At 43.8% G+C, this 16071-nt stretch overlaps 1 protein-coding gene across 1 annotated transcript in view; it reads left to right on the forward strand.

Moving 5' to 3' along the window:
* DERA (deoxyribose-phosphate aldolase) overlaps positions 1-16071 on the forward strand; it is a 97286-nt gene that overhangs the window by 9833 nt on the left and 71382 nt on the right. The window contains exon 2 of the mRNA XM_026652288.2: positions 6503-6600. Within this exon, the coding sequence (XP_026508073.1) occupies positions 6503-6600 (98 nt within the window). The remainder of the gene's footprint in view (positions 1-6502; positions 6601-16071) is intronic.

The raw sequence follows: 16071 nt of genomic DNA on the forward strand, positions 1-16071 counted from the left end.
GTGGCTGGGAGGGAGGAGGGGGAGTTAGGGCGGGGACTTTGGGGAAGGGGCGGAGTTGGGGCGGGGAAGGGGTGGAGGTGGGGCGGGGCAGGGCTGGGGTTGGGAAAGGGGCGGGGCCAGGGCCCGTGGAGTGTCCTCTTTTTTTATTTTTTAAATATGGTAACCCTAGGCAACGCTAAAGCGCTGCCGCGCCAGTGTTTTAACGTGGCTTGTGTAGTCGCGGTGCAGTGCTGGGAGAGAGCTCAGCTCAGCTCTACGAGGGGTGTAGGTACCAGCGCTGGGAGTGCGGCTCCCAGCGCTGGTGCACTGTCTATACTCGCATGTTACTGCGCTGAAACTTGAAGCGCTCAGGGGGTGTGTTTTTTCACACCCCCGAGCGTGAAAGTTGCAGCGCTGTAAAGTGCCAGTGTAGACAAACCCTGAGTCCTTTGTATAGCTTGGGGGTAGGCTAAGAAACTCTTTTAAGGTAATAGGTAACACTTCTTAGAAAGGGGAATTGTATCTAATCAGAAAGGTTGCATCTTTATGTTAGTTTTCTGTGTAACTTGTATATGTTTGCTTTCCTTTGCTATTTCACCCTTGGATCTGTAGTTTTTCTATTAAATGGACTTCGTTTATTTTTATCCCAAGCGGGTCTCAATTGTGCAAATGAGTATAGTGTGTGTGCCAAAGTGAGCTGGTAACTGAGGGGCTGACTTCATGCCTTCAGGGATGACGAACCAAAGGGTGACGGTCTGAGTGTTTGGTAATTAAGAACTTGCAATGGACATGTTTGGGGAGACCTGGGATAGGAAGAGTTAGTTGTTAGTGTCACCCTGCCAAAAGTAACGCTGGTTTCAGAAATTTGAACAACTGCTGCACAGCACAAAGGCCCCCAGAGTTACAATGTATGCAGTGACAGAACCCCTTACTGGTTTGGGTGACACCCAAAATGTCACACATGATTATAGTTTCTAACTCAAAAAATCAAACCTCAAAACCCACTTTACGTGGTAAGCAATTTAACACATTCCACTATGAGATTTGATCCTTGAGCTGTTACTTATATTTGTAGTTCTGTTGAACTCATTAGGCCTATGTAAATGAGTGTGGGAGGCTGGATTTGGACTATGTTTAGTTGAATTTCTCACTTTACCACTAAAAATGCAAACACTGTCTTTTAAAAAAAATATATTTTTTTATTTTTAAGCATTCAATTTAGCTGTTCAAAGGGATTAAATAAAAGTCCAACTTCTGGTCAGGAGCAAATCTGCATTTAAAAAAAGAGTGGGTTGTGTAGATTGGGTATTTATAAGGTTATGTATTGAAGCAGATTTTTTTATTTATTTGTTACTGATGGAAAAGCTTAGTATTATTGGATTTGTGTTGCCAATTCAAAAGGGAATGCTTTTCCTGTTAAAACTTTAACTACAGTTTTGAAGGTTTTCAGATGTCTTCAGAGGAAAAAGTAAACTTTAAGAGAGTGATTACAGAATATTGGCTAATTAGCTGTAATGTAGCTGCTTTAATTGCTTTTATCCCTGAAGCCACATGACTATGCAGATGACTAGCAGATGACTTATTTTTTTTAAAAAAAGGAGTGTTCACACTGCAAGGTTAATGAGCCTAATTAAATATAGTTTTCCCTAGCCAGACTCTCTAAATCATACAGTGTGTGTGGGGGGAAATCCAAGGCAAACAGTTCTGTTTAAAATAATGGTTATGTTCTGAATTTTAATAGACAAAAGTTAGGATTGAGACTGTTTTTTTTTTTTCTGAATAAAGACATTTATGTTTAAAGGTCTGGTAAGATCCCACATGGGAAACTTTGAAAATCTATTTAAAGATGATTATGCTGATACATATTTATTTATTTTTCTCTTCCCCATCCCCTTCTTAATTAATAGAGATGTGTGCTTGAAGAAAGGATCTGTGCTGCATTGGAGACTCCATCTGCTCCTGCTTATTACCATAACCTTTGTCCTGCCACACCACATCCCTTACAATTTTTTGTTACCCTCACACTTTGCCTCACATGTCTAATATTACATTGTAAATTCTTCTTGGCAGGGATTTTGGTCCAGATTTTTAAAGGTATTTAGGCATTGCTCTGCTCAGCGTTGTAATCTGTAAAAATCTGGGCTCTTGTTTTATTTGTTCTGGTAAGAACCCGGCATGCTTTTTCGGTGTTGTACTAGTAATGATAATTAATATTGAGCAGATGACTTTTTAAGGGGGTATTGAATGGGAAAACTGAAAACATAAGTTGAGTTAACAGAAGAATCCCTTAATGGGATGGTTGGTTTTCCTCAGTTCTCCAGCCATCTCTCGAATGGCACAGACTCAGTTGTGTCTTTTGTTTAAAACAAATATATCTGTTAACATGCTTGTTACTTCCTCAAATATATGTCTGTGATTCTCCCTCCCAGAGAAAGTTACCCAGAGTTCCTCAGTAGCTTTGACCAATGAGTTAACTAGGACCATATGAACTGCCATAACCAGATTAGATCATCTAGTACAGTATCATGTCCCTAAGAATGCCCAGTATCAGATGCATCGGAGAAAGTTGCTAAAGACTCCAAAGTGGATAATAATGGAATAACTTGCCCACGGGGGAAGTTTCTTCTTACCCCCCAAAGGATTGTCTACACAGCAAAAGCGGTGTGCAGGCTAGCTGACACAAGCGTGCTTGAATCCAGCTAGTGTAGATAACAATAGTAGTGAAGACCATGCAGTGTGGGTAGCACAAGCCTTGCATGGTCCCTGGGTACATACTCGGCTCATTAGCCCACGCTGAGGTCCGTGCTGCGCTGTCCTCACTGCTGTTGTATCACTTTGGTAGGCTAACCTGTGCACAGCTTTGGCTGTGTAGACTCACGCTCAGTCAGATTTAGGTTTATGGCATAAGATAGCACAAAAGGAAAGAATTACCGATTTGTAACAAATTGGATTTAACATTCCAATCCTTCCTCTTCTGCATACTTTCCATATTCTGTACAAGCAGTCATGTGTTACGACAGACTTTTTAGCTCCATGAAGAAGTGATACAAAGTTAATTTTCTGACAGATCAACTCAATTGTCTTTCAGTGAGTGAGTGAGTCTGGAAAGAATCAGGACATTATGAACAAAGGGGACTCTTCACTGTTTGCCGTCCAGTGCCAGAGTAACTGTGGACAGTAGGTCTTATTAGAGAAGAGGTAAAGCATTTCAGACGAGGTACTGAGCTTCTAAAAGAATTGATCAAATCTTCCAAAGGGATTGAAAGGTCGTGCTGCCCCCAGTAGGCACTAAAGTTATCAGGAGTCTTGATAAATTGCAGCAAGGTCTAATGATTCTGCCTGTACACTAGGCACACAGGAGGAGAATCACAGCTCTGACACAGATCCATGTTTTAATTCCTCTCTGTAGACTAAGTCAAACATTGTATATAATGGCTTCTGGGAACACTGATCACTTCAGGGTCTCAACATCACTAGAACTGCTACAGCAGCAGCACAGCTGTACCAATGTAGCTGCGCCCTTGAAGCACTGCTAGTGCAGAGAGCTCTCCCATCCATAGGCACTGAGTTTTTCTTTTCCCCGGGGGTGCTCCACCCCTGCTTTGCCCCGAGGCCCTGCCCCCACTCCATCCCCTCCCGCAACGCCCTGCTCTCGCTCTGCCTCTTTCCGCCCCCTCCCTGAGGCCCCTACCTGCTCACTGCTCTCTGGCCTCCTCCAGCCACTGATCAGCTGTTTGGGGGCACCGCTGATCAACTGTTTGGGGGCACTGCTGATCAGCTGTGGCTGGTGAGTGCTGAGCACCCACTATTTTTTCCCCGTGGGTGCTCCAGTCGGCAGGAGAGCTGCTCCTGTTGACATAGCGCTGTCCACACCGGCACTTAGGTCAGTGTAACTTATATTGCTCAGGGGGGTGGCTTTTCCACACCCCTGAGAGACTTAAAGTTATACCGAAGTAAGTGCTAGTGTGTTCAAGCCCTAAGGGATCAGCTACCTTATAGTTAAACTGTTTATATGTGCATGTTCAAAGGTCTTCCAGTTGCATTTCATTTGTCAAAAATTCTTAAAGGGATGAAAATTCTACCACCAACCCCAGGCTATAGGAACATATAGCTATAGCACTTTCCGATGTTTTCAGAGATGTGGGGCGAGACCAGAGTGCTGTTCCTTTGAATGTGCAGGTTTTTGACTTAACCAATGCAGAATCATTGAGGTTCTTCTGTTATAAAATGTGTTTGCAATTACAGAAATTCCTTCCTCTCTGATTTTAAAGCATAAGTGGATGTGTATGGTGAATGCTGCTACAGTCTTGATGGGAACATTACAAATTTGTAAATGATCATTTGTTTTCTAGAATTACATCTGACACACTTGGTTCATTTTGATTTCTCTGCTTGCAGCCAGTGTTTTCTCTATGTCTTTGTTGCTTGTTTAATTATCTGTAAATAAATACATGGTAGTAAGACAATGTTGGATTGGTGGGATGTTAAACTTTTGCATGCTATTAGCTTTGTACAGATGTCTCTCGTTAATCTGCTGATAAACCCAGTTAAAACACTACAGCGGCACAGCTGCAGCTGCCCTGCTGTAGCGCTTCAGTGTAGACACTACCTACACTGACGGGAGGGGTTCTCCTATCGGTTTAGGTAATCTCCCTTCTCGAGAGGCAGTTTCTAGATGGATGGAAGAATTCTTTTACTGACCTAGTGCTGTCTCTACCGGGGATTAGGTTGCCTTAACTACATAACTCAGGGGTATGGATTTTTCACACCCCGAGCAACATAATTGAGTCTACCTAACTTTTAGGCATAGATCAGGCCTTGGTTTCTTGCCTTTGTTCTGCATTCCCACCACATCTCCCCTTAACCTCCCAGTCGCACTTGTTTCCTCCTTGAGCTTCCAGAAAGTCCCAGGTCATATATAAATTAGGAAAACGGGCTGTGCTTAAAAATGTATTGTCTAATATATTTGAACTAACACGATTTTAAACGCAAACATAGACAAGGTTTAACAACTTTAAAAATGTGTTAGCTGGTCATCATCAACCCTAGAGTCCAAAGAGGAAAAAGACTTGGACCAAGGTTTCCAAAGGTGCTTAGTGATTTTTGGTTGCCTCAGCTGTTGGGTGTTCAACTTAAGACTCTTCAAAGGGACCTGATTTTTCAGAAAGTGCAGAGCACCTACCTCCTGAAAAATTAAGCCCTTTTAAGGTACCTCCATTTGGGCTTTAAAAAATGGAGGCACTCGGAATCACTAGTCACTTTTGGAAATCTTACCTTTGAATCTTTGCACTATCCATAGGTAAGTTGTCTTCAGAGTGACCACATGGTTTAATTCCCTGGTCAAGAGATATTTAGGAAGAACTAGTTGGAGTTTAACTGACCATAGATTTATAGAATATTTTTCTTTGCTTATATCCATCTGCCTTTAGTTTCATCATTGACTCATTATTTGATCAAGAGGATATGTACACAAGTGAACGTTAATTCAAATTAAAACATTTGCATTGTCATGCCAATGAAAGTTTCAAAGTTGAAGATGTAGAAGGCCTAATCCTGGAATGTGCTGAGTGCCCTCAGCTCTCCTTTGCTATTTAGCATGTTTTCAAAAGTGGATGTTCATTTGGGTGCCTCCAATTTTTGGTGCTCAGCTTGGAACAGCTTAGGCCTGACAATCCGAGTTGGGGAGAAGCCAGAGCTCCTGTTGACTTCACTTGCAGTTTGTGGATGCCCAGCACCCAACATCCAAATCATTACCCACTTTTGAATGTTCTGCCTTCAATTTCCTTAAAGGCTGAGAGTGCTTAGCACCTCTTAGGGAGTATGCAGAATCTCATAGGTTTTGAGAGAGTCAATTTGCAAATGTGTGTGTGTGTTTTTCAAAGAATGGATGATTCTGGAAACTGGTAAACACAGGGCCTGATCTGTAGGCTGCTAGTTGAAATTCTCCTAGGACAATAGTGACCCAAACTCCTTACCATCACAGGCACTGGGTGGTAGCTTTGGTGAAAGGTGATGGCATGAGCATAGATCCCAGGAGACAAGTGGCCACATCACAATTGGTTATAACTGGCAGCCTGAGCAGAGCAGCCAAAGGTTGAACGGGCACAATCTTGCCCCTCAAGGGACAAGTCAGAGGTTAGTGAAGCACACTGGTGGGCAGTGTGAGGAAACTGAATTGCCATTTTCTGTGCTGTACGTCTTATAGGCATAGAAGATTTCAGAGTCCAGGACTAGCAATCTGCCATCCTTCAACACCATTAAATTAACTCAGAAGTTTTAAAGGGAAACAAAAAGCCAGTATATACATCTGATTCACAGACCCTTCCCTTGAATAAGTGTTGACAAGGTGTCACGCTAAAGGGGTTTTTAATATTTTGCCTGGGTGAAAGACCTTTAAGTCCTTAAAGGGGCACACGAGTCCAAAGCTACCTTCAAAGGACTTGAATTATAAGGACCTTTCCTTTTAAAATACCATTAAAATATATTAAAAATACACTAAAATTAATGGGAGTCTTCTTCCTAGACCTTGGCTCGATCTCAAGAGTGCAAGTGAATCAACCTGCAGTTATAAGGCATGCAGAACAAATTCAGGCACGAAGAACTGTGAAAAAGGATTGGCAAGTAAGTGCTCTTTTTAAGCATTCTGTTTCTGTATATTTAAAGCAGTCATTTCCCCTCTCTAGACTGTAGTATTGGATTTCATTCAAGATGCATGTAAACCTAAAAGATTGCAGTTGTCCATGTCTTATTTTAATAATTTGTATTTGATGATGATGAGTTGTACTAAGATGATGCATTTATCCAAAAAAGTTAAAAACCTGATAACTCATGAGTGGCCAAACTACAAATGAATTTCAGGCATCTTTATTCATGAGTGGATTAAATTGTATATTACTATCCAAGCATATTTATTCTGTTTCCCAGACAGATCTCTCTACAAAGTCTGTTTTTTTAATTTTTAAAGCTGTATGATATGATTGTGGTCCCTGTCAAGTTTGACCTACCTAACTGTTTTTTTCCTTAACGATTCCGAATGTGTGATTTTTGCTTAACCAGTTATGTATAATTCAGAATACGCAACTTACTGTGGAACTCTTGGTAAAGAAATTGGTACAACATGCATGTTAAGGGAGTTGATTCTGCAACCCTTACGCATGTTGAGCAGTATTTTGCCAGGAGTCACACTGGCTTCAGAGGGGCGACTTGCATTAATAAATGTTTAACATACATAAAAGGTATGGAACTGGACCCTGTGATAGAAAACCTGGCAAGGTGCAAGAGTGTCTCAAGACTTGGCCAAATTTTGCCTTCAAATACGCGCACAGCTTTCAGAGTTTCCAGTGGGAGCCCTATTGGAGGGCAGAACTTGACCCATAGGAAGTTGTGGTAGTGTCTTAAAGAAAAACTACACCTGTTCAGCTGTATAAAACAATCATAGAATAGGTAAAGAATCATAGAATAGGTAAAAATGGCTTATCTCTAGGAATAAACTGAAAACTTTAATCACTGAATTAGGAAATTAAATTAAATCAAACCAATGGAGATATCCTATCTCCTAGAACTGGAAGGGACCTTGAAAGGTCATCAAGTCCAGCCCCCTGCCTTCACTAGCAGGACCAAGTACTGATTTTGTCCCAGATCCCTAAGTGGCCCCCTCAAGGATTGAACTCACAACCCTGGGTTTAGCAGGCCAATGCTCAAACCACTGAGCTATCCCTCCCCCCAATTGTTACATTATAATTGGCATTTCTGAGCTTATGACTGGAGGCAGCCCTCTTGTCAAAACATGTGATGCTAGAGGCCAAATTCAACCCTGGTGTAAGTGGGCATAGTTCCGATGGACTACAGTGAAAGTTCTCTCTGTTTACATCGGGATGCATTTGGTGCTATCAATGTGAAAACCCAGTGGAAGAATCTGTAAGACAGCTTTCTACCTTGGTATAAGAACTGTTCAACAATCATAACATTAATCGTTCAAAAACACACTTTTAAACATCATTCCCCCCCCAGTCTGTTACAGCAAGTTTAAGACAGGTTGGAAGCTGGTTTACAGTCTCTCCTATGAGTGTCCTGCATTGTTTAGGGTCACATTGTAGCTATATGGTCTTCCCCCAATGCTAGGTTGAGAAATACCAATAGTGATAAAAAAAATCTTGGAGTGCTTCTTAACCTAGAGAACATTTAGATGCTTGGGGCCTGATTCTCTCCTCCCTGGGCATTCATTTGTACCTGTGTGAAGTGGGTATAAAACAGGAGCAGGAGCACAAGAGCCAGCAAACAGAGCTGTAAACGGGAGTTTGAGTGGGAGGAGGAGGGAGGAGGCAAGCCCCTGTACCTTAGAGGCAGTGAGTGAGTTTTGTGTGTGTTTTTTCTGTTTTGTGGGCAGGGGTTGTTTTTTTTTTTTTTTTTTTCTGTTCAGTTTGCAGACACTGGTCGGAGACAGTGTGAAACATAAGCAGAAACAACTATGATGTTACAGCAATGCAAGAAGCCTGGGAAATACAATGTAGGAACTAGAACTACTGGTGCAGAAAGTGAAACCAGATATTTTCGGAATAACAGAAACATGGTGGAATAGTAGTCATGACTAGAGTACAGGAATTGAAGGGTATGTGCTGTTCAGAAAAGACAGAAATAAAGGTAAAGGTAGTATTGTATGTAATGATGAGGTAGACTGGAAAGAAATTAGAAGTGATGGAATGGATAAGACGGAGTCTGTTTGGGCTAAAAGCACTTTGGGGAAGAAAGCTAGTAGTGGTTCTCCTGGGATAGTGCTTGATCAACAGATGGGGTATGCTACAGACCACCAGGATCCGATTTGGATATGGATAGAGACCTCTAATGTTTTTAATGAAATAAATATTACTGGGAATTGAGTGATTATGGGAGACTTTAAGTTCTCTGATATAGATTGGAGGACAAGTGCTACTAATAATATAGTAGGGTCCAGATTTTCCTAGATGTGATAGCTGACAGATTTCTTCACCAAATAGTTGCTGACCACCAAGAGGTGATGTCATTTTAGATCTAGTTCTGGTGAGTAGTGAGGACCTCCTAGATGAACTGGTTGTAGGGGACAACCTTGGTTCGCGTGATCATGAGCTAATTCAGTTTAAACTAAATGGAATAATAAACAAAAAATAGATCTGCAACTAGGGTCCTTGATTTCAAAAGGGTAAACTTAAAAAAATTAAGGGAATTAGTTAGGGAAGTGGACTGGACTGAAGAACTCAAGGATCTAAATGTGGAGGAGGCTTGGAATTACTTTAGGTCAAAGTTGCAGAAATTATCTGAAGCCTGCATCCCAAGCAAGGGGAAAAGCCTTGTAGGGAAGTGTTTGACACCAAGCTGGATGAGCAAGCATCTCAAACAGGTGATTAAGAGAAAGCAGAAAGCCTACAAGGAATGGAAGATGGGATTATCAGCAAGGAAAGCTACCTCTTGGAGGTCAGAAAGTGTAGGAATAAAGTGAGAACTACCAAAAGCCAAGCAGAGTTGGACCTTGCAAAGAGAATTAAAACCATTAGTAAAAGTTTCTATAGCCATATAAATAAGAACATAATCAGTAAAGAAGAAGTGGGACTGCTAAGCGCTGAGGATGGTGTGGGGATTAAAGATAATCTAGGTGTCATACCATCTGGTATGGGACACAAGCGCCAATCTCAGGTCAAACTGCTAGAATACAGGGCATATACCTCAGACTGGTGGTGTAGTCTATCATAAGGTGACATAGTTGTTAGTCCATAAAATCACTATACTGGTTCACAAAGTGTTGAATGGATTACAAACATTTGCCAGAGATTGTATAAATAATTTAGCTGTTTTCAGTAACTCCTGGCAAGATCACATAAATCATGTAAGAATTGTGTTACAAACGCTGAAGGAACTCCACCTCACTGCCAAGGTCTCCAAATGCAGAATAGGGTTTGCAAAAGTATCCTATATATAGGACACAGGATGAACAATGGGTTGGTATGCCCTGATCTCTTAGAAGTAGAGGCCATCAAAAGCTGGCCTGCCCCTAGACCAAAGAAGCAGGTCCAATCCATTATTGGTCTGGCTAATTGTTACAATAGGTTTGTAAAGGGGTTCGGTAACGTTGTGACCCCCATAACAGTCCTTACAAAGAATGGGAAATTCTTAGGATGTATTCAGCAGTGTCGGGGACACCCATTCCTACATCAATTTTGTGTTTGGAGTGTGACGCTGTATATAAAAAAAAGATGACCATGTTTACACGAAGATTCACTGTGCAAAGGTTCCAGAAGGGTATTGAACAAACTGACCTCAGAGACAAACTGTCTAAGCAGAAAGCATGGTGTAACAAAAATACTTGTAAACACTCATTTGTAATGAAAATTATGGTGCTTATGGTAAACCGTGTAATGAAAAACAAGATTTATCATTAGCACCATAACTAGTCATTAGCGTTTCCTTCACCTTAGTGTTTCTCTTGACATATGCCTTTAATTCAATCATATCTTTAGGGCTCTGGTATTTTAGGGTTCAGTGAGGTAAGGATGTAGGAGAATCTTGTATACTAGCAGACCCTCTGTGGAGCTGTCTCCCAAAGCCATGGTTGTGCACATGCAAAAAGCCTATTTACCTTCTTGGGATTAACTTGGGCCCTCACCTTCAGGATCCAGCCCTTCTCCGCCTCCCATTCCTGGACAATTGTAATCTGAGCCTTCTTGTTTAAAAGACTCTACTTGCTGACTAGGAATGTCTGTTTCTAGCAGCATCCTCTCAGCAGCTTTCTTTGGGTAAGTGGCTATGGGCAAAGCTCCCTTCCCCTTCCCAGCCAGTTAATTTGCATGTTTACAGACACTGCTGACTGCTTGATTTTGAATCTACAGCCATTACAAGTTCAAAGACTGGCCTCCATCTCTAGGGAGATACAGTCAGTTTCCACCCACATGTCAGAATCAGTGTCCTGGTGACTTTCAACTATTAAATTGTGCTTCCACATGGAATCAGATGTGCCTGAGCTCACTAGGACATATTCAAAGAGTCTGTCTACCACCACCTTTTGTGTTCCCAAGGGTTCGTCTGCACGGCTGCTCTGCTCTGAAAAGTCAGTTACACAAGCTAGATGGACAGGTGCTGCATCAGTCTCTCTGTCCTGGGCATTTTCCATTAAGGAATCAGCATAGGAATACCCATGTGCCAACCACTCTACTACTCTAAAATGCTGGTTAGGCAAAGCCAACTGGTTACAGGGCGTCTTTATATTCCCCCAAAATTCTTTTTCCATTTTCCCCTTCTGAAACCTTTGCAAAGCCACCTTTCCTGGTACTCTGTAGAGTTAAGTCAGTAGAGCTATGCTCAGCTGGAAAACTCTGGCATTTAGCAATGGGGACAGTCTTTTCAGTGGGTACACTGCTACTCTCCACAGACAATGGCTCTTCTCGAGCTATTGGGAGCAATTCTCTCCTGCACTCTTCAGGCACAATTAATTATCTGTTTACAAGTTCACTAGGAAGCCTCTCTTTCCCTGAAGGAGCCTTCCTAAACAAAAATCCTCCCCTTCCTTCTTCAGTTGAGGCTCTACTCTGAGCAGCAACAAATTCTTCCTGTGTTTAATTTAAGTCCAGAATCACCTCAGAATCATATCAGACAAGTTCTCAACTGGCATAAGCTGGGAGACACTCTCTACCTGCTCACAGTTTTCCTCACTGACACCAGGCAGGGTACCTGCATCAGAGCCATACCTTCTCTGTGACCTGGTTATGATATTAACCTGATGAAACATAGTTATGATATCGTTAACAATCAAGATATCAGTGGGTAGCAAATCGCGAATACCAACCACAATATCACCTTTAAAATTTTCCCACTCCAGGTGGATTTTGGCCAAAAGTACTTTCACAGAGAACTCAGAGAGCCAAAATATTCACACACTTTTCTGGCAACAAATCTCCTGCTCTGACAAGATTTCCTTTAACTAAAGTAATATCAGATGCTTAACGGTGCCATCCTACACAGCTAACATTATTAACTTTTGCACTGTTAATTATTTGCTACCATCCAGAGAATCAGCATTAATATAATTCGTGGGGTCATTCCCTTCCTTTTCCATCTCCTTTCAGGCTAAGTGACAGCATTTGCACTCAAGGTGGCAGTGTTAGTGCTTACATGGTTCGCCTCTGTATTTAAAGTAACAGCATTAGCACTCAAAGCAGGTTTTGTGGGTGCAGACTGTGGAGTGTTTTTAAGGGTTTGGGCAATTTGGTTTTATCTGGCATGGGATTCCACTGTGATTACAGATCACCTGTTTCCTCTTAGAGTGAGAGGTTTTATGTTCTGGACTTTTATGAGGTTATTTAACAAAATTAGGGTTAGGTTTATTCTTAAGCCTTTGAACCCTTTTAAATTGGGGTGCAGAGGGATTACCTTTCCTCTGGGGCTTATACCCCTCATCAGCCCTATTTGCTATACATTTGTCATCGATTTCTGCTGCTTTTAAAACTGAGTCAGGCTTTCTATCACATATTGTAACCTTAACATCTTCAGGTGTCAGCCTAAGCAACTGGTAAACTGTTGAATTTAACTACTCTAGAGCAAAGTCGTCATATGCTCCTGCTCCCATGACCCACTTCTTAACATAACCAAACAGTTTATGTGTGCATTCCACATAAGTAACATTATCGGACATCTTAAGATTTCTAAATTTCAACCTATAGGGCTCAGGAGTCATTTTAACCTTTTCAGTACAGTTGCTTTAATCTTTTTATAATCCAAAGCTTCCTTCACCCCCATTTCATTAAACACTTGCCTCCCTTTACCAGTCAATTTGGTCAGGAGAATCAGCATCCAGTTTTCTTCTGGGATTTTATGAACACCACAAAGTAGATAAAAATTCTTCAAGCTACTTAGATTCTTTATAAATTGGGCAGGTTTGATCTCAGTCTCTGTTGTTGAGAGGAGAAGTATCCACAGGGTGTTCTCTTTGCCTGTTCAAGACATGGAGTTGCAGCTTGTGAGCCTCTACCTGTTTTTGATGTGCTTCTCTCTCGGCTTGTATCTGTTCCATGTGCATTTTCTGAGCCTCCTTTTCAATTTCAGCCTCTGCTGGGCATCTCTGGTATGCTCTTTCCTCTGCATCCTCAGCCTCCTTCTCCTTCATTTGAAGTTCTGCCATTTTTTCTTCATGCTCAAACTGTTGCTTGTTCGCCAAGGTCTGCATATGGATTGCCTCTGCTGCTGCCTTTTGGTCACAGTCCATGAGCAAATCTCTCATCTCCTGATCGGAGATGTCCCCCGTAAGACCTATTCTTCTATCTTTACATACTTTTTAAGTTCATAACCTCATAGGATTGTGACTGACTCATGGTCACTAACTTTTAACCCTTAAAACTCTCAATATCAACTTTAAATGTTAACAGCACTGGGTTCTGATCCAAAGCCCAATTGACCTATGTGTATCCTGCCAAGACTATGCCAATTGTCATGACACCTGGTTTGGGACACAGCTAAAATCACTCTCAGGTCACATTGCCAGAATACAGGGCATATATCCAGACTCGTGGTGTATTCTATCATAATACTTCACCAAGCCAGTAACAAATGTGTTCTTCCAAAATACTGCACTAGTTACCATGGAGCCACAGACAGTCCCCTTCAGGCCCTTTAGCCCTTCATGACTTCTGTGATAAATCATTATTAAAACCAGAAATCACATATATTAGGTTCTTTCATTTCCAAAGAAACAGAAACTCACTCCAGATCAATATGTATTTCTGGATCTCACCCAAAAACCAAGCTGATAGCCAATCCTTTAGTAAACTAAACTAAAGGTTTAAATAAAAAGAGAAAAGAGTTATTAAATGGTTAAAATGAATCATATACATTACAGTTGATTTCAGAATCTGTAGATCAGGGTAATAGCAGTGATGTTTAATCTGCTAGTTTGCAATAAGTCTCTTGTATGTCCAAAAGTTCTTCTTTGAGTGCTTGCTCATGTCCATTCCATATTAGGTGTGTGTGCTCGCCACATGCACTGGTGCCAGAAATTTTTCCCTTAGCAGTATTCGTAGGGGACTGGCTCTGGCACCCTCTGGAGTGGCACCCGCATGGCGCGGTATAAGGGGCGCCGCTGGCTGCCCTCACCTCAGTTCCTTCGTGCCGCGAGTGATGGTGCTGGAACTTCTGCTGCTTCGTCTAGTGTTGTTTCGTTCTCAGTTCTTGAGAACTTTGAAAACCTGTAATATGGTTGTATATAGTTAGTAGTTCTTAGTTACCCTTAGTAGTAGTTCTCAACTCTTCATTAGTCCCGAACGGGACTCAGCCAGGGTTTGGGGCATGCCCCAGTCCCCAGGCTTTAAGCCCTGTGATTGATGCAGATGGCCTATGCCCGTCAGTGATCCACAAAGCAGCTGCCTAAGGTGCTTGGGCGAATGGCACATAAGTGACAAGTGCCGTATCTGCAAGTCCTTCACACCTAGGACAAAGAAGGAGTGTGATATCCGTCTGAAAGCGCTCCTTATGGAGTCGGCACTCACTCCGGCACTGGAGCAATGGTCTGACTCTTCACCGAGCGCCGCAGCCTCCGTGCGCAGTGCTCTGCTGGCGCCATCCACAAGCCAGCACCGGTCCCCCTCCACAGCTCTGGTCAAGAAGCCAAAAAAGACTGTGAGGGGAAGATCTCCTACCTCCCGCAAGGGAAAGGGAAGGGCTGGGGGCAAGCCATGACCTGTGCCAGGCAGCTCAACACCCCGATTGGGAACTTGGGCCCCAGCTCAGGTCGAGAGGTGCAGCCCATCCCATACTTTGCCTGCGACCCTGGATAGCGGTGTTGGCCCAGGTCAGTTTCAGGTGCTGTCGACGCCCGAAGCCCTTCAAGTGGCTCAGGAGATCCTGACCCTCCCGGTGCCGCCCACACTGGCTCCAGTGGTATCCCGGTCTCAGGGAAAATCCGTGTTGGGACCTATACGTGTGTCCCTGCCTCAGCGGCACCGTTCCCTAAAGAGAGGGATGTCCTGCCATCGCTCACCCGCCCGAAGCCGTCACGCCTCAGGACTAGAGGCAAGCTCAGCTAAGCCCTCTTCAGTCCCTGCACTAGGGTCACCGATCGAGGGACTCGAGGCATACTTCGCTGGTGGATTGGTGCAGACCCTCTGGGGCATGTGCCACTCGGCAGGAACTCCGGGACCAGCCCCGACCGTCTCCAAGGGCCTGGTACCGATTCCGGGACCGTTTGGACACCAGAGACCGCTGATCGCTGGGCCGTCATTGCCCATCTCCAAGAAGGAGATCACCCTACTCAAGGTGATCCTCCCGGCAACCGGCCTGTAGTAGCTTCTGGTCCCGTTTGACGTCCCGGTACTGGTTGAGAAGCGTGAGGCGTGGATTGCCAGGTATCCGATGCAGATCCACCAAACGCCGTCGGTCCCTGAGAGCCCGACCAAGACAATCTCACTCGGACAAGTCGGCTTTGGGACGCTGAGACCGGCACCGGTCAAACAAGAGCCACCGCTCAGCCCGATCCTGGTCGCCCGGTACCGATCGCTCTGTTGGTAGCTCCGGCTCTGAGTGAGGTTCCCTGACTGCAGGACAAGCCCCAGTACCGGTGGTGCCGACTACATTATCAGCAACGAAACCTGTTCCATGGCCCCAAGTGCAGTGGCCGGCACCATGGTACCTGTGGAACCCCTGGGGGTTCACCCAACCTTCCCAGGCTGCCCAATTGGTGTCTGGAGCCTCGGAGCAGCCAGCGGCCTCGGTATCCAGTCCCCCCTCCGGTGCTCGAGGCTTCAGGGGGTAAGACCCTGCAGGTCCAGGAGGACCCGGGGGAGCAAGCTGCTGGACCACCAATGGACGTGGAGGTGGCACCGGCATCCTCCTCGTCATTGCCAGACAAGGCTATCACGGGGGTCCCCTCACCCAGTTCCTCAGGATGACACCAAGGTGCACCAGGAACTTTTGAAGAAGGTTGCTTCTAACCTGGGGCTTCAGGCAGAGGAATTGGAAGAGCCCTTGGACTCTCTGTTTGATGTCCTCTGGTCCTTGGCTCCCACCAGGGTGGCCCTACCCCTTCATGAAGGGGTCTCCAAAATCACTAATGCCCTGTGGCAGACCCCCTCTTCCCTGGCG

The sequence above is a fragment of the Terrapene carolina genome, unplaced genomic scaffold (genome assembly GCF_002925995.2).
Source record: "Terrapene carolina triunguis isolate 2854851 unplaced genomic scaffold, T_m_triunguis-2.0 Scaffold112, whole genome shotgun sequence".
NCBI lineage: Eukaryota > Metazoa > Chordata > Testudines > Emydidae > Terrapene > Terrapene triunguis.